The sequence below is a fragment of the Oncorhynchus kisutch genome, linkage group LG26, assembly GCF_002021735.2.
Source record: "Oncorhynchus kisutch isolate 150728-3 linkage group LG26, Okis_V2, whole genome shotgun sequence".
In the NCBI taxonomy this organism is placed as follows: Eukaryota; Metazoa; Chordata; class Actinopteri; order Salmoniformes; family Salmonidae; genus Oncorhynchus; species Oncorhynchus kisutch.
This window is the reverse complement of record NC_034199.2, coordinates 34,332,102-34,353,404: the sequence shown is the minus strand read 5'-3', so window position 1 is coordinate 34,353,404 and position 21,303 is coordinate 34,332,102. Positions and strand designations below refer to the sequence as shown.

The 21,303-nt window shown below is 49.4% G+C and overlaps 1 protein-coding gene across 3 annotated transcripts in view; it reads right to left on the bottom strand.

Annotated features, from left to right (window-relative positions):
• LOC109870799 (unconventional myosin-Ib-like) overlaps positions 1–21,303 on the bottom strand; it is a 149,847-nt gene that overhangs the window by 103,607 nt on the left and 24,937 nt on the right. For all 3 annotated transcript variants that reach the window (XM_031806337.1, XM_031806338.1, XM_031806339.1), the window contains exon 3: positions 17,329–17,444. In XM_031806337.1, coding sequence (XP_031662197.1) covers positions 17,329–17,444 — 116 coding nt within the window. The remainder of the gene's footprint in view (positions 1–17,328; positions 17,445–21,303) is intronic.

The window sequence follows — 21,303 nt, the reverse complement described above, 5'->3', positions numbered from 1 at the left end:
GCGAGCGAGCTAGCGAGAGAGAGCGAGCGAGCTAGAGAGAGAGAGCGAGCGAGCTAGAGAGAGAGAGAGAGAGCTAGAGAGAGAGAGCGAGAGAGAGAGAGCGAAGAGGAGAGAGCGAGAGAGAGAGCGAGAGAGAGAAAGCGAGCGGCTAGCTAGAGAGAGAGAGAGAGCGAGCGAGCGAGCTAGAGAGAGAGAGCGAGCGAGCGAGCTAGAGCGAGCGAGAGAGAGAGAGCGAGCGAGAGAGAGCGAGCGAGCGAGCTAGAGAGAGAGCGAGCGAGCGAGCTAGAGAGAGAGAGCGAGCGAGCTAGAGAGAGAGCGAGCGAGCTAGAGAGAGAGCGAGCGAGTTAGAGAGAGAGCGAGCGAGCTAGAGAGAGAGCGAGCGAGCTAGAGAGAGAGCGAGCGAGCTAGAGAGAGAGCGAGCGAGCTAGAGAGAGAGCGAGCGAGTGAGCTAGAGAGAGAGAGAGCGAGCGAGCTAGAGAGAGAGAGCGAGCGAGCTAGAGAGAGAGAGCGAGCGAGCGAGCTAGAGAGAGAGATAGATAGCGAGCGAGCTAGAGAGAGAGAGAGCGAGCGAGCTAAGAGAGGCGAGCGAGCTAGAGAGAGAGAGAGAGCGAGCTAAGAGAGAGAGAGAGAGCGAGCTAGAGAGAGAGAGAGAGCGAGCTAGAGAGAGAGAGAGAGAGAGCTAGAGAGAGAGAGAGAGCGAGCTAGAGAGAGAGAGAGAGCGCGAGCTAGAGAGAGAGAGAGCGAGCTTGAGAGAGAGAGAGAGCGAGCTAGAGAGAGAGAGCGAGCTAGAGAGAGAGAGAGAGTGAGCTAGAGAGAGAGAGAGAGAGCGAGCTAGAGAGAGAGAGAGAGAGCGAGCTAGAGAGAGAGAGAGAGAGCGAGCTAGAGAGCAAGCTAGAGAGCAAGCTAGAGAGAGAGAGAGCGAGCGAGCGAGCTAGAGAGAGAGCGAGCGAGCGAGAGAGCGAGCGAGAGAGAGCGAGCTAGAGAGCGAGCTAGAGAGCAAGCTAGAGAGCAAGCTAGAGAGTGAGAGAGAGAGCGAGCGAGCTAGAGAGAGAGCGAGCGAGCTAGCTAGAGAGAGAGAGCTAGAGAGCAAGCTAGAGAGAGCGAGCGAGCTAGAGAGAGAGAGCGAGCGAGCTAGAGAGAGAGAGAGCGAGCTAGAGAGAGAGAGAGCGCGAGCTAGAGAGAGAGAGAGCGCGAGCTAGAGAGAGAGAGAGCGCGAGCTAGAGAGAGAGAGAGCGAGAGCGAGAGAGAGAGAGAGCGCGAGCTAAGAGAAGAGAGAGCGAGCTAGAGAGAGAGAGAGCGAGCTAGAGAGAGAGAGAGAGCTAGAGAGAGAGAGAGAGAGAGCGAGCTAGAGAGAGAGAGAGAGCGAGCTAGAGAGAGAGAGCGAGCTAGAGAGAGAGAGAGAGAGCGAGCTAGAGAGAGAGAGAGAGAGAGCGAGCTAGAGAGAGAGAGAGAGCGAGCTAGAGAGAGAGAGAGCGAGCTAGAGAGAGAGAGAGCGAGCTAGAGAGAGAGAGAGCGAGCTAGAGAGAGAGAGAGCGAGCTAGAGAGAGAGAGAGCGAGCTAGAGAGAGAGAGAGAGTGAGCTAGAGAGAGAGAGAGAGCGAGCTAGAGAGAGAGAGAGAGCGAGCTAGAGAGAGAGAGAAAGAGCGAGCTAGAGAGCGAGCTAGAGAGCAAGCTAGAGAGCAAGCTAGAGAGCAAGCTAGAGAGAGAGAGAGCGAGCGAGCGAGCTAGAGAGAGAGCGAGCGAGCGAGAGAGCGAGCGAGAGAGAGCGAGCTAGAGAGCGAGCTAGAGAGCAAGCTACAAGCTAGAGAGAGAGAGAGAGAGCGAGCGAGCTAGAGAGAGAGCGAGCGAGCTAGCTAGAGAGAGAGAGCTAGAGAGCAAGCTAGAGAGAGCGAGCGAGCTAGAGAGAGAGCGAGCTAGAGAGAGAGCGAGCGAGCTAGAGAGAGAGCGAGCGAGCTAGAGAGAGAGCGAGCGAGCTAGAGAGAGAGCGAGCCAGAGAGAGAGAGAGCGAGCCAGAGAGAGAGAGAGCGAGCCAGAGAGAGAGAGAGCGAGCCAGAGAGAGAGAGAGAGAGCGAGCCAGAGAGAGAGAGAGAGAGAGAGCCAGAGCGAGAGAGAGAGCGAGCAAGAGAGCGAGCAAGAGAGAGAGAGCGAGCGAGCTGGAGAGAGAGAGCGAGCGAGCTGGAGAGAGAGAGCGAGCGAGCTGGAGAGAGAGAGCGAGCGAGCTGGAGAGAGAGAGCGAGCGAGCGAGCTAGAGAGAGCGAGCTAGAGAGAGCGAGCTAGAGAGAGCGAGCTAGAGAGAGCGAGCGAGCTAGAGAGAGCGAGCTAGAGAGAGCGAGCGAGCTAGAGAGAGCGAGCGAGCTAGAGAGAGCGAGCGAGCTAGAGAGAGCGAGCGAGCTAGAGAGCGAGCGAGCTAGAGAGAGAGCGAGCGAGCTAGAGAGAGAGCGAGCGAGCTAGAGAGAGAGCGAGCGAGCTAGAGAGAGAGCGAGCGAGCTAGAGAGAGAGCGAGCGAGCTAGAGAGAGAGCGAGCCAGAGAGAGAGAGAGCGAGCCAGAGAGAGAGAGAGCGAGCCAGAGAGAGAGAGAGAGCGAGCCAGAGAGAGAGAGAGCGAGCCCAGAGAGAGAGAGAGAGAGAGAGAGCGAGCGCAGAGAGAGAGAGAGCGAGCCAGAGAGAGAGAGGAGAGAGCGAGCCAGAGAGAGAGAGAGAGAGAGAGCGAGCCAGAGAGAGAGAGAGAGAGAGCCAGAGCGAGAGAGAGAGAGAGCGAGCTAGAGAGAGAGAGCGAGCGAGCTGGAGAGAGAGAGCGAGCGAGCTGGAGAGAGAGAGCGAGCGAGCTGGAGAGAGAGAGCGAGCGAGCTGGAGAGAGAGAGCGAGCGAGCTGGAGAGAGCGAGCGAGCGAGCTGGAGAGAGAGAGCGAGCGAGCTGGAGAGAGAGAGCGAGCGAGCTGGAGAGAGAGAGCGAGCGAGCGAGCTAGAGCGAGCGAGCGAGCTAGAGAGAGCGAGCGAGCTAGAGAGAGCGAGCGAGCTAGAGAGAGCGAGCGAGCTAGAGAGAGCGAGCGAGCTAGAGAGAGCGAGCGAGCTAGAGAGAGCGAGCGAGCTAGAGAGAGCGAGCGAGCTAGAGAGAGCGAGCGAGCTAGAGAGAGAGAGAGCGAGCGAGCTAGAGAGAGAGAGCGCGAGCGAGCTAGAGAGAGAGAGCGCGAGCGAGCTAGAGAGAGAGCGCGAGCGAGCTAGAGAGAGAGAGAGAGCGAGCTAGAGAGAGAGAGAGCGAGCGAGCTAGAGAGAGCGAGCGAGCTAGAGAGAGCGAGCGAGCTAGAGAGAGCGAGCGAGCTAGAGAGAGCGAGCGAGCTAGAGAGAGAGAGCGAGCTAGAGAGAGAGAGCGAGCTAGAGAGAGAGAGCGAGCTAGAGAGAGAGAGCGAGCTAGAGAGAGCGAGCGAGCTAGAGAGAGCGAGCGAGCTAGAGAGAGCGAGCGAGCTAGAGAGAGCGAGCGAGCTAGAGAGAGCGAGCGAGCTAGAGAGAGAGCGAGCGAGCTCGAGAGAGAGCGAGCGAGCTAGAGAGAGAGAGAGAGCGAGCGAGCGAGCTAGAGAGAGAGAGAGCGAGCGAGCCAGAGGGAGAGAGCGAGCGAGCCAGAGGGAGAGAGCGAGCCAGAGAGAGCGAGAGCGAGCCAGAGAGAGAGCGAGAGCGAGCCAGAGAGAGAGCGAGAGCGAGCCAGAGAGAGAGCGAGAGCGAGCCAGAGAGAGAGCGAGAGCGAGCCAGAGAGAGAGCGAGAGCGAGCCAGAGAGCCAGAGAGAGCCAGAGAGCCAAAGAGAGAGCGAGAGCGAGCCAGAGAGAGAGCGAGAGAGAGCCAGAGAGAGAGCGAGAGCGAGCCAGAGAGCCGGAGAGAGCCAGAGAGCCAGAGAGAGAGCGAGAGCGAGCCAGAGAGAGAGCGAGAGAGAGCCAGAGAGAGAGCCAGAGAGAGAGAGAGAGCGAGCCAGAGAGAGAGAGCCAGAGAGAGAGAGAGAGCGAGCCAGAGAGAGAGAGAGAGAGAGAGCGAGCCAGAGAGAGAGAGCGAGCCAGAGAGAGAGAGCGAGCCAGAGCGAGAGAGAGAGCGAGCAAGAGAGCGAGCAAGAGAGAGAGAGAGCGAGCCAGAGAGAGAGAGAGCGAGCCAGAGAGAGAGAGAGCGAGCCAGAGAGAGAGCGAGAGCGAGCCAGAGAGAGAGCGAGAGCGAGCCAGAGAGAGAGCGAGAGCGAGCCAGAGAGAGAGCGAGCCAGAGAGAGAGCGAGAGCGAGCCAGAGAGAGAGCGAGCCAGAGAGCCAGAGAGCCAGAGAGAGAGCGAGCCAGAGAGCCAGAGAGGAGAGCGAGAGAGAGCCAGAGAAGAGGAGAGCGAGCCAGAGAGCCGGAGAGAGCCAGAGAGCCAGAGAGAGAGCGAGAGCGAGCCAGAGAGAGAGCGAGAGAGAGCCAGAGAGAGAGCCAGAGAGAGCCAGAGAGAGACCCAGAGAGCCAGAGAGAGCCAGAGAGAGACCCAGAGAGCCAGAGAGAGAGAGAGAGCGAGCCAGAGAGAGAGAGAGAGCCAAGAGAGAGAGAGAGAGAGAGAGAGAGAGCGAGCGAGGAAGAGCGAGCAAGAGAGAGAGAGCGAGCCAGAGAGAGAGAGAAGCGAAGCAGAGAGAGAGAGCGAGCCAGAGAGAGAGCCGAGCGAGCCCAGAGAGAGCGCGAGCGAGCCAGAGAGAGAGCGAGAGCGAGCCAGAGAGAGAGCGAGAGCGAGCCAGAGGAGCGAGGCGAGCCAGAGAGAGAGCGAGAGAGCGAGACCAGAGAGAAGCGAGCAGAGAGCCAGAGCCAGAGAGAGAGCGAGCCAGAGAGCCAGAGAGAGAGCAAGAGCGAGCCAGAGAGAGAGCGAGAGAGCGAGAGAGAGCTAGAGAGAGCGAGAGAGAGCGAGCGAGAGCGAGCCAGAGCGAGAGAGAGAGAGAGAGAGCGAGCCAGAGCGAGAGAGAGAGCGCGAGCCAGAGCGAGAGAGAGAGCGAGAGAGAGAGCGAGCCAGAGCGAGAGAGAGAGCGAGCCAGAGCGAGAGAGAGAGAGAGCCAGAGCGAGAGAGAGAGCGAGAGAGAGAGCGAGCCAGAGCGAGCAAGAGAGAGAGAGAGCGAGCAAGAGAGAGAGAGCGAGCAAGAGAGAGAGAGAGCGAGCAGAGAGAGAGAGCGAGCAAGAGAGAGAGAGCGAGCAAGAGAGAGAGAGCGAGCAAGAGAGAGAGAGCGAGCAAGAGAGAGAGAGCGAGCAAGAGAGAGAGAGCGAGCGAGCTAGAGAGAGAGCGAGCGAGCTAGAGAGAGAGAGCGAGCGAGCTAGAGAGAGAGAGCGAGCGAGCTAGAGAGCTAGAGAGAGCGAGCGAGCTAGAGCGAGCCAGAGAGAGAGCGAGCGAGCTAGAGAGAGAGCGAGCTAGAGAGAGAGGGCGAGCTAGAGAGAGAGCGAGCTAGAGAGAGAGCGAGAGAGCGAGCTAGAGAGAGAGAGCAAGAAGCGAGCTAGAGAGAGAGCAAGGCGAGCCAGAGAGAGAGCGAGCTAGAGAGAGAGCGAGAACGAGCCAGAGAGAGAGCGAGCCAGAGAGAGAGCGAGCCAGAGAGAGAGCGAGAGCGAGAGCGAGCCAGAGAGAGAGCGAGAGCGAGAGCGAGCCAGAGAGAGAGCGAGAGCGAGAGCGAGCCAGAGAGAGAGCGAGAAGCCGAGAGCGAGCCAGAGAGAGAGCGAGAGCGAGAGCGAGCCAGAGAGAGAGCGAGAGCGAGAGCGAGCCAGAGAGAGAGCGAGAGCGAGAGCGAGCCAGAGCGAGCCAGAGCGAGAGCGAGAGCGAGCCAGAGAGAGAGCGAGCCAGAGAGAGAGCGAGCCAGAGAGAGAGCGAGCCAGAGAGAGAGCGAGCCAGAGAGAGAGAGAGAGCGAGCCAGAGAGAGAGAGAGAGCGAGCCAGAGAGAGAGAGCGAGCCAGAGAGAGAGAGAGAGAGAGAGCCAGAGCGAGAGAGAGCGAGCAAGAGAGCGAGCAAGAGAGAGAGAGAGCGAGCCAGAGAGAGAGAGAGCGAGCCAGAGAGAGAGAGAGCGAGCCAGAGAGAGAGCGAGAGCGAGCCAGAGAGAGAGGCGAGAGCGAGCCAGAGAGAGAGCGAGCCAGAGAGAGAGGCGAGAGCGAGCCAGAGAGAGAGCGAGCCAGAGAGGCCAGAGAGCCAGAGAGAGAGCGAGCCAGAGAGCCAGAGAGAGAGCGAGAGAGAGCCAGAGAGAGAGCGAGAGCGAGCCAGAGAGCCGGAGAGAGCCAGAGAGCCAGAGAGAGAGCCAGAGAGAGAGCGAGAGAGAGCCAGAGAGAGAGCCAGAGAGAGCCAGAGAGAGAGCCAGAGAGAGCCAGAGAGAGACCCAGAGAGCCAGAGAGAGCCAGAGAGAGACCCGAGAGCAGAGAGACAGAGAGAGCGAGCCAGAGAGAGAGAGAGAGCCAGAGAGAGAGAGAGAGAGAGAGAGAGAGAGAGAGCGAGCAAGAGAGCGAGCAAGAGAGAGAGAGAGCGAGCCAGAGAGAGAGAGAGCGAGCCAGAGAGAGAGAGAGCGAGCCAGAGAGAGAGCGAGAGCGAGCCAGAGAGAGAGCGAGAGCGAGCCAGAGAGAGAGCGAGAGCGAGCCAGAGAGAGAGCGAGCCAGAGAGCCAGAGAGCCAGAGAGAGAGCGAGCCAGAGAGCCAGAGAGAGAGCAAGAGCGAGCCAGAGAGAGAGCGAGAGAGCGCGAGCGAGCTAGAGAGAGAGAGCGCGAGCGAGCTAGAGAGAGAGAGCGCGAGCGAGCTAGAGAGAGAGAGCGCGAGCGAGCTAGAGAGAGAGAGCGCGAGCGAGTTAGAGAGAGAGAGCGCGAGCGAGCTAGAGAGAGAGAGCGCGAGCGAGCTAGAGAGAGAGAGCGCGAGCAAGCTAGAGAGAGAGCGCGAGCGAGCTAGAGAGAGAGAGCGCGAGCGAGCTAGAGAGAGAGCAAGAGCGAGCGAGCTAGAGAGAGAGCGAGAACGAGCCAGAGAGAGAGCGAAACGAGCCAGAGAGAGAGCGAGCCAGAGCGAGAGCGAGCCAGAGAGAGAGAGCGAGAGCGAGAGCGGCCAGAAGAGAGAGAGCGAGAGCGAGCCAGAGAGAGAGCGAGAGCGAGAGCGAGCCAGAGAGAGAGCGAGAGCGAGAGCGAGCCAGAGAGAGAGCGAGAGCGAGCCAGAGAAAGAGCGAGAGCGAGCCAGAGAAAGAGCGAGAGCGAGCCAGAGAGAGAGCGAGAGTGAGCCAGAGCGAGCCAGAGCGAGAGCGAGAGCGAGCCAGAGAGAGAGCGAGCCAGAGAGAGAGAGAGAGCGAGCCAGAGAGAGAGAGAGAGCGAGCCAGAGAGAGACCGAGCCAGAGAGAGAGCGAGCCAGAGAGAGAGCGGAGGAGCGAACCAGAAGAGAGAGCGAGAACGGCTAGAGAGAGCGGCGAGCAGAGCGCGAGCGAGCTAGAGAGAGAGAGCGCGAGCGAGCTAGAGAGAGAGAGCGCGAGCGAGCTAGAGAGAGAGAGCGCCGAGCGAGCTAGAGAGAGAGAGCGCGAGCGAGCTAGAGAGAGAGAGCGCGAGCGAGCTAGAGAGAGAGAGCGCGAGCAAGCTAGAGAGAGAGAGCGCGAGCAAGCTAGAGAGAGAGAGCGCGAGCGAGCTAGAGAGAGAGAGCGCGAGCGAGCTAGAGAGAGAGCAAGAAGCGGAGCGAGCTAGAGAGAGAGCGAGAACGAGCCAGAGAGAGAGCGAGCCAGAGCGAGAGCGAGCCAGAGAGAGAGAGCGCGAGCGAGCTAGAGAGAGAGAGCGCGAGCGAGCTAGAGAGAGAGAGCGCGAGCAAGCTAGAGAGAGAGAGCGCGTGCAAGCTAGAGAGAGAGAGCGCGAGCAAGCTAGAGAGAGAGAGCGCGAGCGAGCTAGAGAGAGAGAGCGAGCGAGCTAGAGAGAGAGAGCGCGAGCGAGCTAGAGAGAGAGCAAGAGCGAGCGAGCCAGAGAGAGAGTGAGTGAGCTTGAGAGAGAGTGAGCGAGCTTGAGAGAGAGTGAGCGAGCGAGCGAGCTAGAGAGAGAGCGAGAGAGCGAGCGAGCTAGAGAGAGAGCGAGCGAGAGCGAGCCAGAGAGAGAGCGAGCGAGAGCGAGCCAGAGAGAGAGAGAGAGCGAGCGAGCCAGAGAGAGAGAGAGCGAGAGCGAGCCAGAGCCAGAGAGAGAGAGAGAGAGAGAGAGAGAGAGAGAGAGAGAGAGAGAGAGAGAGAGAGCGAGCCAGAGCTAGAGAGAGAGAGAGCCACTCCCTCATTAGGTACTGCCCACTCCCTCATTAGGTACTGCCCACTCCCTCATTAGGTACTGCCCACTCCCTCATTAGGTACTGCTCACTCCCTCACTAGGTACTGCCCACTCCCTCATTAGGTAATGCTCACTCCCTCATTAGGTAATGCTCACTCCCTCATTAGGTAATGCTCACTCCCTCATTAGGTAATGCTCACTCCCTCATTAGGTAATGCTCACTCCCTCATTAGGTAATGCTCACTCCCTCATTAGGTAATGCTCACTCCCTCATTAGGTAATGCTCACTCCCTCATTAGGTAATGCTCACTCCCTCATTAGGTAATGCTCACTCCCTCATTAGGTAATGCTCACTCCCTCATAGGGACTGTTACGCCTTATGATAATGCTTAGCATTCCGTATCCAATTTAACCATGTAACAGTGCTAAATTCATCCAGCAAACTTCTGACTGATATGCACAGACAGTTTTTCCTCAAAGCAGAGCAGGTAGCTAGCCCGGCAATAATAAAATGACAGTGATGGGCTTGGCTTTTCTCTAGAAACCACAGCAGCAAACATGCAGCGAGCCAGGCTCTAATAATGAACAGAAGCCTCAGTACATAATTTCATGGCGTTCCGTAATGACTGGTGAAGCAGTCAAGCCTTACTGCCTAATCTTGTGTATTATATTAAAACTAAGATAGAATAATAACCCACCCACCATGGTTGGAAAACGCTTACTTCCGAGCCAAACTGAGCTAGAACAGATTACTGTTTTCTCAACAGCATTCCATTCAAAACAGGCATGAACAAAAATTACTTTCTAAACTCCATAACAGAATCCGCATCATCGAACCACCTCTGAATCCCAAGACACTGTGTGCAGTGAAGGAGACTAAACTGTAACTTCATCCACTTTTCCCCTCCTTGGACTGGTCATCAAAAAAAAAAAGTGTGTCTACACCAGCGATGGCCTACCACCTCCCACTAGGATGGCCCACCCTGGTCATCAGCACCTCACAGCCTGTTGAACCTCAGGCCACACAGCTGGTGACGGCTCCTTACGTGAAGCTTGAGGAGGCCTGTAGTCTTGACAGTATTTGAATGTTTGGTTTCTTAAATGTGGTTTCTTAAATGGGATTTTTATTATCACTCATTGAGTGCATGTTGTTGCTCGACCACGAGACACGAGTCAATGCAGCACATGCAACGATGTTGATGAGTACGATGCGGTTTCCACTTTGCTTGTAAATATAAATTCACAAGCTTTCTATAATTACACTATTAGATTGTGTTTCTTACATCTGGCTAGCTAATAAATGTACTGAATCAGCACAAACGCAGCTATCCAGCCTGATACCAGTGATGGTGTAGGCGTAAATCTATATGTTCTAAATGAAAAGAGGAATAGGTGAAGCATGACTGTTAGCTACATGAAGCAGCTCAGAGAACATTTCATGTAACCAAAGATTATAGGGTCCCCTAGGAAACACTGACCAATACTTTAGTTCCTTCCCTGTCATAATAACCCCTCCTTGGCACTATTGTGTTTGTGCCCACTATTACCGCTATAGAATTAGAATAAATAATTTTTCCATGATTCCAATCCTTCACTCACGTGTTTTAATTTAAAATCACAAGTCAAATTGCAAAATTTGGTTAAAAATAAAGCCTCAATTTTTTGGGGCCCATATCGTTCAGCCCATGTGGCAGTGTGGAAATGATCTCAAATGAGTGCAGGAAATGCAGAAATTGATAAAAATGCAGAATGATTTTTTTTGGTTGAAGTTTATTTAAACAGTATAAAACAAATCAAAACAGAGAGCGACCCATTGAAATCACTTAGAATGTATGTGGTGCCACCCTAGGGTTACACACTACAAAGCCAAATGTAGAACTTGCATTATTCCAAAAACATAAAATACAATGACATGATATTTTGTCCAGCCCTTAAAATCAGAATCATTGTAATCATTTAGACAGTAGGATCAAACCATGCATTGATGAATTAACTAATGGCTTCTTATCATTCATAGAAATCACAACTACAGGCCTACATCAGGATGATGTGCCTAGTGCAAACCATTGGAACCCCTCAGATACTCTTTATTTCACACTTGATCCTTTCAGGTTTGCATGAAAATTGTGTGTGCATGTGTTATTTAATTTCAATGTAAATACCCAGTATCCTTTTGGGTCACGGCGTAAAGGACAACATGGCTGAGCAGAGCTTCATGTGTGGGGATCTTGTTAAGCCAAGTAAATGTTTCTTTCATTTAATCTTGTTGTTTTACTGCATGGTCGACTTTTGAAAGAACAGGTTGGTGTAGTAAAATAAAGTGTTTTCTAGAGGAGCGGCTCACTCCCCTTGGATCTAACCAGCCAATAACTCTACCACATTGTCCACAAGCTGTAGTAATACATACTGCCTTTCCTGTCGAGCTGATTCAACTCCCCAGTTAGTCATAGCCCACTGTTGTCTTTTGTGACTTGTAGATCTGATAATGGTAATCGAGGGAAATGGCTTAAGATTCAAATCAACACCATCCCAAATACTGGCCTAGGTACTCCTGAGCCCGCACTCATAAGGCATCTCAGAGTAGGAGTGCTGATCTAGGATCAGGTTCCCCTGTTCACATGTTATTGTGATCCAAAGGCAACACTGATCCTAGATCAGCACTCCTACTCGGAAGAATACAGGCCCAGTCCAGCACTAAATATTATGTGCCATCCCTCATCCAGTATCAACAGCAATAGTCCATCTAGAGCCCTCAAACTCAACTTTCGACCTCGATACCAGTTCCACTGCATTGTTTTCAATGCTACCCTGTAATCAGGGACTGATTTAGACCTGGGACACCAGGTGGATGCAATTCATCATCAGGTAGAACAGAAAACCACCAGGCTCCGGACCTCGTAGGGTCCAGTTGAATACCCCTGGTCTAGAGTATGTTTCTATTACATAAAGTGCCTTTAGAAAGTATTCATACCCCTTGATTTGTTCCACATTTTGTTGTGTTACAGCAGCGTTTCGCAAACTCGGGTCCCAAGTGCCGAGTTTAGGAAACCCTGTGATACAATTGGAATTCAAAATGTATTAAATAGATTCCCCCCCGTCACACATTTACACGCAATACCCCATAATGACAAGGTGAAAACATGTTTAGACATTCTTGCAAATGTATTGAGAATTAAATACAGAAATCTCATTTACATTAGTCACACCCCTTTGCTATGACACTCCAAATTAAGCGCAGGTGCATCCAATTTCCTTTGATCAACCTTGAGACATCACTAGAACTTTGGAGTCCACCTGTGGCCAATTCAATTGTTTGGATATGATTTAAAAAGAAACACCGGTCTATATAATGCTCACACAGTTTACAGTGCATATCAGAGCAGAAACAATCATGAAGTCGAAGGAACTGTCCCTAGATCTCCGAGATAGAATTGTGATGAGGCATATATCTGGGGAAGGGTATAAAACCATTTCTAGAGTGTTCTGGAGCTGGCCAGCCAACCAAATGGAGCAATCGGACAAGAAGGACTTTGGTCAGGGAGGTGACCATGAACCCAATGACTAATCTGACAGAACTACAGAGTTCCTTGGCTAAAATGGGATAACCTGCCAGAAGGACAACAGTCGCTACAGCACTTCACCAACCTGGGCTTTACCAGACAGTGACCAGATGGAAGCCACTCCTGAGCAAAATTACTTTACGATCAAGACACGCAGGTTGAAATATCAAAACGGACTCTGAACAAACTATATTCATTTGGGGACAGGTTGAAAAGCATTATATGTTTAGCTAGCTAGCTTGCTGTTGCTAGCTAATTTGTCCTGGGATATAAACATTAGGTTGTTATTTTACCTATAATGCATACGTCTTCTACTCCGACAATTAATCCATGGATAAAATGGTAAACCGAGTTTGTTTCTAGTAATCTCTCCTTCATCAGGCTTCTTCTTTGGACTTTATATGGCGTTTGGCAAGCAACTTGAAGGTGCATTACCACCACCAACTGGACTGGAGTGTGGACATCAGTTCAGCTCTCAATCACCCATGTGGGTATATGCTCCTGAAAACCAATGAGGAGATGGGAGAAGCGGGATTTGCATAGAACCAAGATCTACTTTAGCGCCTGGCTACGCAGATGTGCATTAGCAGTGTGGATGCAATGATTGAATAATATGTATATATTTATTTATTTTGAAGCAGGCGGTGTGGTCAGCATTTATTTTTTTAATTTCACCTTTATTTAACCAGGTAGGCTAGTTGAGAACAAGTTCTCATTTGCAACTGCGACCTGGCCAAGATAAAGCATAGCAGTGTGAGCATACAACAAAGAGTTACACATGGAGTAAACAATTAACAAGTCAATAACACAGTAGAAAACAAAGGGGGGGTCTATATACAATGTGTGCAAAAGGCATGAGGAGGTAGGCAAATAATTACAATTTTGCAGATTAACACTGGAGTGATAAAAGATCAGATGGTCATGTACAGGTAGAGATATTGGTGTGCAGAAGAGCAGAAAAGTAAATAAATAAAAACAGTATGGGGATGAGGTAGGTGAAAAGGGTGGGCTATTTACCAATAGACTATGTACAGCTGCAGCGATCGGTTAGCTGCTCAGATAGCTGATGTTTGAAGTTGGTGAGGGAGATAAAAGTCTCCAACTTCAGCGATTTTTGCAATTCGTTCCAGTCACAGGCAGCAGAGTACTGGAACGAAAGGCGGCCAAATGAGGTGTTGGCTTTAGGGATGATCAGTGAGATACACCTGCTGGAGCGCGTGCTACGGATGGGTGTTGCCATCGTGACCAGTGAGCTGAGATAAGGCGGAGCTTTACCTAGCATAGACTTGTAGATGACCTGGAGCCAGTGGGTCTGGCGACGAATATGTAGCGAGGGCCAGCCGACTAGAGCATACAAGTCGCAGTGGTGGGTGGTATAAGGTGCTTTAGTGACAAAACGGATGGCACTGTGATAGACTGCATCCAGCATGTTAAAGTGGGGCAAAGAATTCCATTCCATTCCAGACCCAAACATACAGCCAAAGCATCACTAACATGATTTCAGAATAAGAATGTGAAAGTCCTTGAGTGGCACAGCCAAAGCCCAGACTTGAATCACAATCAATCACAATCAATCTGTGGAAAGACTTGAAGATTGCTGTTCATACACCCAAGATGACTCAAAGCTGTAATCGCCACCAAAGGTGCTTCTACAAAAGTATTAACTCAGGGGTGTGCATATGTAACAGTATAACTTTAGACCATCCCCTCGCCCATACCCGGGCGCGAACCAGGGACCCTCTGCACACATCAACAGTCACCCACGAAGCATCGTTACCCATCGCTCCACAAAAGCCGCGGCCCTTGCAGAGCAAGGGGAACCACTACTTCAAGGTCTCAGAGCAAGTGAAGTCACCGATTGAAACGCTATTTAGCGCGAACCGCCGCTAACTAACTAGCTAGCTGTTTCACATACTTATGTAAATGAGATCTGCATTTATTTATAACATTTACAAACATGTTTTCTCTTTGTCATTATGGGGTATTGTGTGTAGATGGGTGAGAAACATGTTTTTTTTATCCTTTTAGAATTCAGGCTGTAACAAAATGTGGAATAATTCAAGGGGCATGAATACTTTGAAGACACTGTAGCGCAAAGTTAGAAAGATAGATAACTCAAGCCTCCTTGCCTGTAGTGATGCATGTCTGCTCTGTATACCAGCTAGGCTAAGGCAAAGACACGTTAATGTTCTATTCAAATGTGTTTCCCTACCAAACATTAACATCTACCTTAGGGAATTGATGTTCACTTCATTAAAAACAAGCCTGTTGATCACATACATCTTTCTTTGACTGCATTAGGGTCTTTCTATAAACTAGGGTAGCAGTGTGGATTTCCTACAGATGTTCATACTGCAAGTCATTGATAATAATGGTAGAGCCAACTTGTGTATTATCAATACCTTAAAAATCATTCAGGGTGGGTGGCAAGTGTCATACAGAATCTGAAAAACAGATGTATATAGTGACCGACTTTTCCAGCTATTTTCAATCCTGACTATGGCATTTCCTCAGATTTCAGTCGGTGTGAAATGGAGTGACCGACAGGTTTGACGTGTGGCAGTGGTCTGGACTCGGTGGTCTCATGTTACACAGAGCAGGTGGTTAGTCAACAAAACAAAGACGGAATGACCGGTCCAGATGGTCTGACAGGGACAGGAGGATTAAGATCAATGTATGAAGCGTTTGGTTTGGGCCATGACAGACAGCCACTTCTGGACCATTCAGAGAAACCGCCCCAATAAAGGGATTAATCCATTAGGCTGAAACCAAAGTAGTGTCTGTTCCCTAAAAGGCACCCAACTCCCTACATAGTTCACTACTTTTGATCAGAGCCTCTGGTCAAAAGTAGTGCATTTTATGTAGGGAATAGGGTGCCATTTGGGACACATACTAGGAGAACAATGGTTTGTATCTATGTTGAGCTATACCCCATCTATTCCTCTTAGCTCAATTGTCTAGCATCAGTTTAGCCACTGACGTTTCCTGCCATGTTATAACTCTGGACTTTGAACATGCCTACAAACTAAGTCTGACTAGCAAGTGATATGAGAAACATTCAGCACTGTCAGGAAACTTTTTCTGGAAACTTTTTTTGAAATCTGATACAGCGGTTGCATTAAGGAGAAGTATATCTTTAATTCTGTGAATAACAGTTGTATCTTTTATCAATGTTTATAATGAGTATTTCTGTAAAATCACCAAATGTTTTGGAATCAAAACATTACTGCACGTAACGCGCCAATGTAAACTGAGATTTTTGGATATAAATATGCACATTATTGAACAAAACATACATGTATTGTGTAACATGATGTCCTATGAGTGTCATCTGATGAACATCATCAAAGGTTAGTGATTCATTTTATCTATATTTCTGCTTTTTGTGACTCCTATCTTTGGCTGGAAAAATGTCAGTTTTTTTTACTTGGCTATGACCTAACATAATCATATGTTGTGCTTTTGCTGTAAAGCATTTTAGAAATCGGACACAATAGGTAGATGAACATCTTGTTTATCTTTCATTTGCTGTATTGGACTTGTTAATGTGTGAAAGTTACATTTTTTTATTTTTTATTCAGCGGAATGTTGTCAAGGGGTTCCTTGAGTGGAAAAGGTTAACCGACTTGCCTAGAGAAATAAAGGCTAATTATTATTATTTTTAAAAAAAAAGTAAATGTGCTTTTCTTTAAAGAACAAGGACATCTCAAAGTGACCCCAAACGTTTGAAAGGTTGTCTATGTCAGAGCAAAAACCAAGCCATGAGGTCAGTGGAGCTCATTGTGTCGAGGCACAGATCTGGGGAAGGGTACCAAAAATGTTTTGCAGCATTGAGCAAGAACACAGTGGCCTCCATCATTGTTAAATCAAAGAAATTTGGAACCACCAAGACTCTTCCTAGAGCTGGCCGCCCAGCCAAACTGTGCAATGAGGGGGTGGGCCTTGGTCAGGGTGGAGACCAAGAACCCAATCAGGGCTTTATGGTAGAGTGGCCAGATGGAAGCCACTCCTCAGTAAAAGGCACATGACAGCCTACTTGGAGTTTACCAAAAGGCACCTAAAGGACTCAGACCATGAGAAGCAAGAGTCTCTGGTCTGGTGAAACCAAGATTAAACTCTTTGGCCTGAATGCCAAGCGTCACATCTGGAGGAAACCTGGCAGCATCCCTAGGGTGAAGCATGGTGGTGGCAGCATCATCATGCTGTGGGTATGTTTTTCAGCGGCAGGGACTGCGAAACTAGTCAGGATCGAGGGAAAGATGAGCAGAGCAGAGTACAGAGGTCCTTGATGGAAACCTCAGGACTTGAACCCGATCGAACATCACTGGAGAGACCTGAGACTAGCTGTGCCTCGAAGCTCCCCATCCAACCTGACAGAGCTTGAGGATCTGCATAGAACAAAATGGGAGAAACTTGGCAAATACAGGAATGCCTGTATTTGTAATACATCTGCAAAAATGTCTAGAAACCTGTTGTTGCTTTGTCATTATGGGGTATTGTGCGTAGATTGATGATGGAAAAAAACGATTGAATCAATTTTAGCATAAGACTAACGTAACAAAATATGGGAAAGGTTAAGTGGTCGGAATACTGTATTTGCTAACTGGAGCACTTCTTTTAAACAAGACTGATGACGCTGGTGGAAGAGAAACTGCAGGCAAGAGAAAGACCATGAACAGAACAGCTATAGGGTCTGGAGACAGAGTGGAAAACATCCAGTAAGGAGCTTACCAAAAGCAAACAGCTGGACACATCTGCGGTCACAGAGTTACCGCATTTGGAGAGAAAGAAGAGAAAAGGGGGGGTTCTGGAAGAGTAGCAGGCTCTTTGGAGTGTAAGTGATTGTGTAAATAAAATACCCTTTCCTTTGTTTGTCTGTGAGAAGCCGGTCATTTCTGGGACAGCTAAAGGGCCTCTCGCTCGCCCCCCTCTCCCTTAGAGAACCATAGAGTGTCTGCTGCAGCCCAGGGAGACAGCAGGCAGGCAAGCTAATTGACAAATGCGGTCCTTTGTTTTACTGTGGCTGAGTAGCAGGGCCTATGGGCTGGTTCTGGCGCCGCTGTGGAGGGACAGACAGCCACCCGCTGGAGTGTGGCACAACACGGGGTCTGAGGCGCAGCCCCCCACTAACCAACTGCCTGTATGCCAAAACAAGGGCTAGTGTGTAGGTCTGCAGCACAGCATGTCCTCCATCTCATTACTGGTTCATTTGGTTGAACAGTAGTTGTTCAACCATACTGGTCCATGGAAATCACAAAGGGAACAGTAAACTGAACCAAAACCTCTCCACCAACCTACTGTCCGACATGTGGATTGTTTCTGTTGGGCTCAAATATTTCTGATGGTGTGCACCAAACAATGCTGTTCACTTGTGTGTTTGACATTTTGCCTGAAACATCAAGTCTTTATAAAACAGGGGGCCTTTGTTGCTTGTGGCCTCAACTTTGACAAAAAGATGCAACCTACACAACAACATGCCAGCAGTGGGGTGGAGGTAGACGGCTCTTAACAAAGACCGGGTGGAATAAGGACCTAGGCCAGGGACTCACATGTGTGGGCTGAGCTCGTAGAAGTTCCTGTTGCGATACTCCTCCACCTTCTCTGGTGTGAAGATAGACAGAGACCTGTAGGGGTTCATGGAGATCACCACACTGCCGATGTATGTCTGCAGAGAGAGAAAACAAGACATCAGGGTATGGATATGCAGTAAGTAGTAGTGTTTAGACATTTGTGACAATAGAGATCACCACAACCCCTGTGTTTCTGGGGGTTAAGACGAGAGAGAGAGCGAGCGAGCGAGCGAAGAGGGGGAGAGACACGTGAGGGAAAGACGAGAGAGAAACACGAGAGGGAGAGACGAGAGAGAGAGACGAGAGAGAGAGAAGAGGAACTTCAGAAGGTGAAGTGACCGTAAAGTGTAAGAGTGAGAAAGAACAAGAGTTGATTGCTCTCAGGGTGTTTAGCTAGATGCCTCAAGTGGTGTAGGAGATAGAGTAGTGTTCAGAGAGTTTGAATCTCAGGTAGGGCATAATGCTGTGGTGTCTGAAAGTGATAACATGCCCAGATCTGCTCTCAGGGAAGCACTGAGGTGAAAGAAGTTTCATTTCTGCCTCCCTCAGCTCTTCCCAGCTGGGAATTCCATCATGTTGCGTTTAATTAGGCATGCTGAAACCAGAGTGGAGGAAGCACAGAGACAAGAGACATAAAAGCTAAGGAAATATGTGTGGAATCCTGGGATGCGGTGGTAGGAGAACAACGCTTTGAGCAGTGGATGGGCAACCAAGGTTAAGATGCCACAGAGGTGTCTGGTAGATGGAGGAATGTAGGGTCAGAGGGTGGTGGGGGAAATGACTGTATATATGAATGGACAAAGCAATCGGTCACAACACTATTCATTCCTATGTGTAGACGCAACAGCGCATTGAAACCATATTAAGTCTGTTAAGATGGTGTCTCATGGAGACATAACATAGCAGTTTTAACTACTCCAGGAAGTGACTTTGCAGGCTAGGTAAGCGCTACCCACTCATTGAGTATCTCAAGTTGAAGGCCGACCAGGGTACTGCAGGGTGCCTTTAGCAACTTAATTAACCTTATAACTTTGTGTGATTTTAAAATAAAATCAGTTCAAGGACATTCGTCAAATCAAATTCTTGGTCACATGAACAGAATACAACAGGTGTAGACTTGACTGTGAAACACTTACTTACGAGCCCATTCCCAACAATGCAGAGGTAAGAAAAATGATTTGCTAAAAAAACAATAACAAGGCTATTAGAAGAAATTATTGGTACTGTGATTACGTTTTATTTCCACGAAGATGGCAATTTTTCCATTCACTATAATGGGGGGGGATCATGTTTTCTGCTAACAATGCCTGTAGTACTGTGGTCGGTCTTGAACTTCCGTGGCTTCAAGGAGAGGGGGTAGTCGTTCTGAGACTTCTTCACCAATAGTGATGGCTGATATCAGACACTGAATTCAAGGAATTGGAACTAAGATTTAGTCGGAAGGAAAAAATTGGTGAGCTTGGCAACATTAGCATAGCCGGCGCAATCTCTTGTGCTGTGTTTACATGGTTTGAGGTAGATGGCATACCGGATGTCATCGCTTTCAATGAGAGCACAACGGTAAATGCCGTCGAGGCTGGCGGTGAATGCAGTCAGTCGCCACGGTAGACAGAACTTGCCGCCAGAGTTCAAATATTTAAACTTTTGCCATTGCATTGTTTTCTACCGGATGTTCGGATTTTGTTTGTTAAGTGAAATCACCATAGCAACATACCATCGTGCTGGATTGCTTTGGTCGTTTCAGTCTTTCTTGCTTTGTTGTCCTTGCCGACTGGCATGAAGGTTTTTACTTCCCTGGTCTAAATACAGCATTAGAGCATTCTCTATGTACAGTAAATCTTATTTCCTTTCAATTTACATTCAGAAAAACATGAACTTATGCACTTTGCAATTACTGCTCAGAGAATGTTAAGAATGATACATAACTACTTCATATTTTACATTTTCTGAGCTCCATGTCTTACTGCAGTGTGTGGGTGACGAAAGTTAGTTCTTTCTGAAAGAGCACCACGTAATCATCAGTCAAACTGAAAACATTATTGACCACACTGCAATTTCAGTTGGTTCTAAACAACTCCTGGTCCTCTTCCCTTCTCTGTTATAATGGAAGTTAAATAACACAATCAGAAGAGCCAGACCTTCATGTCAGACCACATCCTACAGCGAAAAAGTACATGGGAGGCATAATCAACTGCGTGGAGAAGCCGAGGCGAGGACAGACAAAGACAAATGGAGTGTGCAAAATAAAAACACTAGGGTCGCTGTTAGATGGCCATCAGATGTGTACAGAGCCGTTAAGGCAATGCTAAGGAGGCAGCCAAAGGCCTTTTTAGTCTCAACAGGAAGATCTCTGGCCATTGATCTTATTAACTGAAAGCCAGAGTCAAAGTATGACCAACAATACTCGTAATCAGATGATAATGAATATGACTGTTAGTCCCATACAAGAGTGTGCAGTGGTGATCTCCCGCCTCCCATACAAAACAAAGGGGCAATTTCAAAGCTAGCGCTTTCAAGTTCAGGATGAAAGTTAGGCAGTGATGAGTTCATTACAGAAACAATTACAAAGTCTCCTTGCAGAACTTGGTAATTACAAGTTCAAAGAGGAAAATAAAATACTTTCCCGTTCCAAGCAAAGCATCATAATCCATACAGTCTAACAGTCTAATTAGATTAATATATAACAAGGCAAGACCTTTTCAAGGGAATGTGTGTAGTCAGAGGAAATGTCATGCCTAAATTTACATTTAAAAAATGTGTCTGTTTGGCTTGGCTCATCAAAACAGATGGATGACATCAGAAGGGATCATGGGCAAAATCAGGCTTGAAATGGTTAAAAATGTGATATTTCCTGCAGTAATGAGATACTTCCATCTAAATCCCAGGAACACAAATCCAAGGAGGGGATGTTGTGGGCAGGGTGTCATGTGACACTAGGGGTTGGCATGACAACTGGTAAGAGATGAAAAGACCAAGCAAAAAAATTAAATTGACAGCATAATAAGAAGGGACACTGACCTGACGGGCCAGCTAGGGATTAGTAGCTAAATGTAGGCTGCAGCCGGCCAGCCAGTCAGGCAGGTTAAGCCACTCCTGGCTAGGCCACTAGTTGAGGAGGAAGGCCCCACCCAAATGTTTTTATTACAGACTAAGACCAACCATATGCTTTAGGCCCACCTCTATGTTACTGACTGACCGCTCTGTATGTTTGCACTCCGTACTCAGATGTTGCATTGCTGAAAATAACTTCGCGAATTAAGCTTTTTGTGCATATGGAACATTTCTGGGATATATTATTTTGACTCGTGAAACATGGGACCAACACTTGACATGTTGTGTTAAGATTTTTGTTCAGTGCAGTTTGACATCTCGTTTGTTGAGAGTCAATACAACACATTCTGAATTTACAGCTTGTGACAGAGAAATTTGAGTAAAGCTATGATGTCAAACACATATCCCCACAGGAAGCAGTATGAACTCAACTAGAATATCATGAAGCCGAGGGAGCCTGCCAATCACAGCTCAGTATGGTGACAACATTCTCTGGGCTCTGGCTTGGCTCTGTCCTAGTCAGTAGTGGAGAGAACCAGAGCAATAATCATAGAGGCTGATGTCTGGATACGCTGACCCACAGAGATGTTCCTGGGACCAGAGCCCTCATCCAGCCTCTCTATTCCAGACACGGGTTCAAATATACAATTTGAAATCATTAAATTATTTGAAATCATCATCAACATGTCTTTGCTTGATTGATCTTACAAGACCAATAGAATAGTCCTAAATCTGCAAACCCTGACCATCTGGCACTCCAGGCAGACAGGAGCAAAAGCTCAAAGTATTTGAAACATTTCAAATAGTATTTGAACCCAGGTCTGCTCCAATCATTCACTCCACGTCAAGTGAAGCAGCCACAGAGCCAGCTCTCCAGAGTCCTCCCTGGAGCTTTGGATGTTC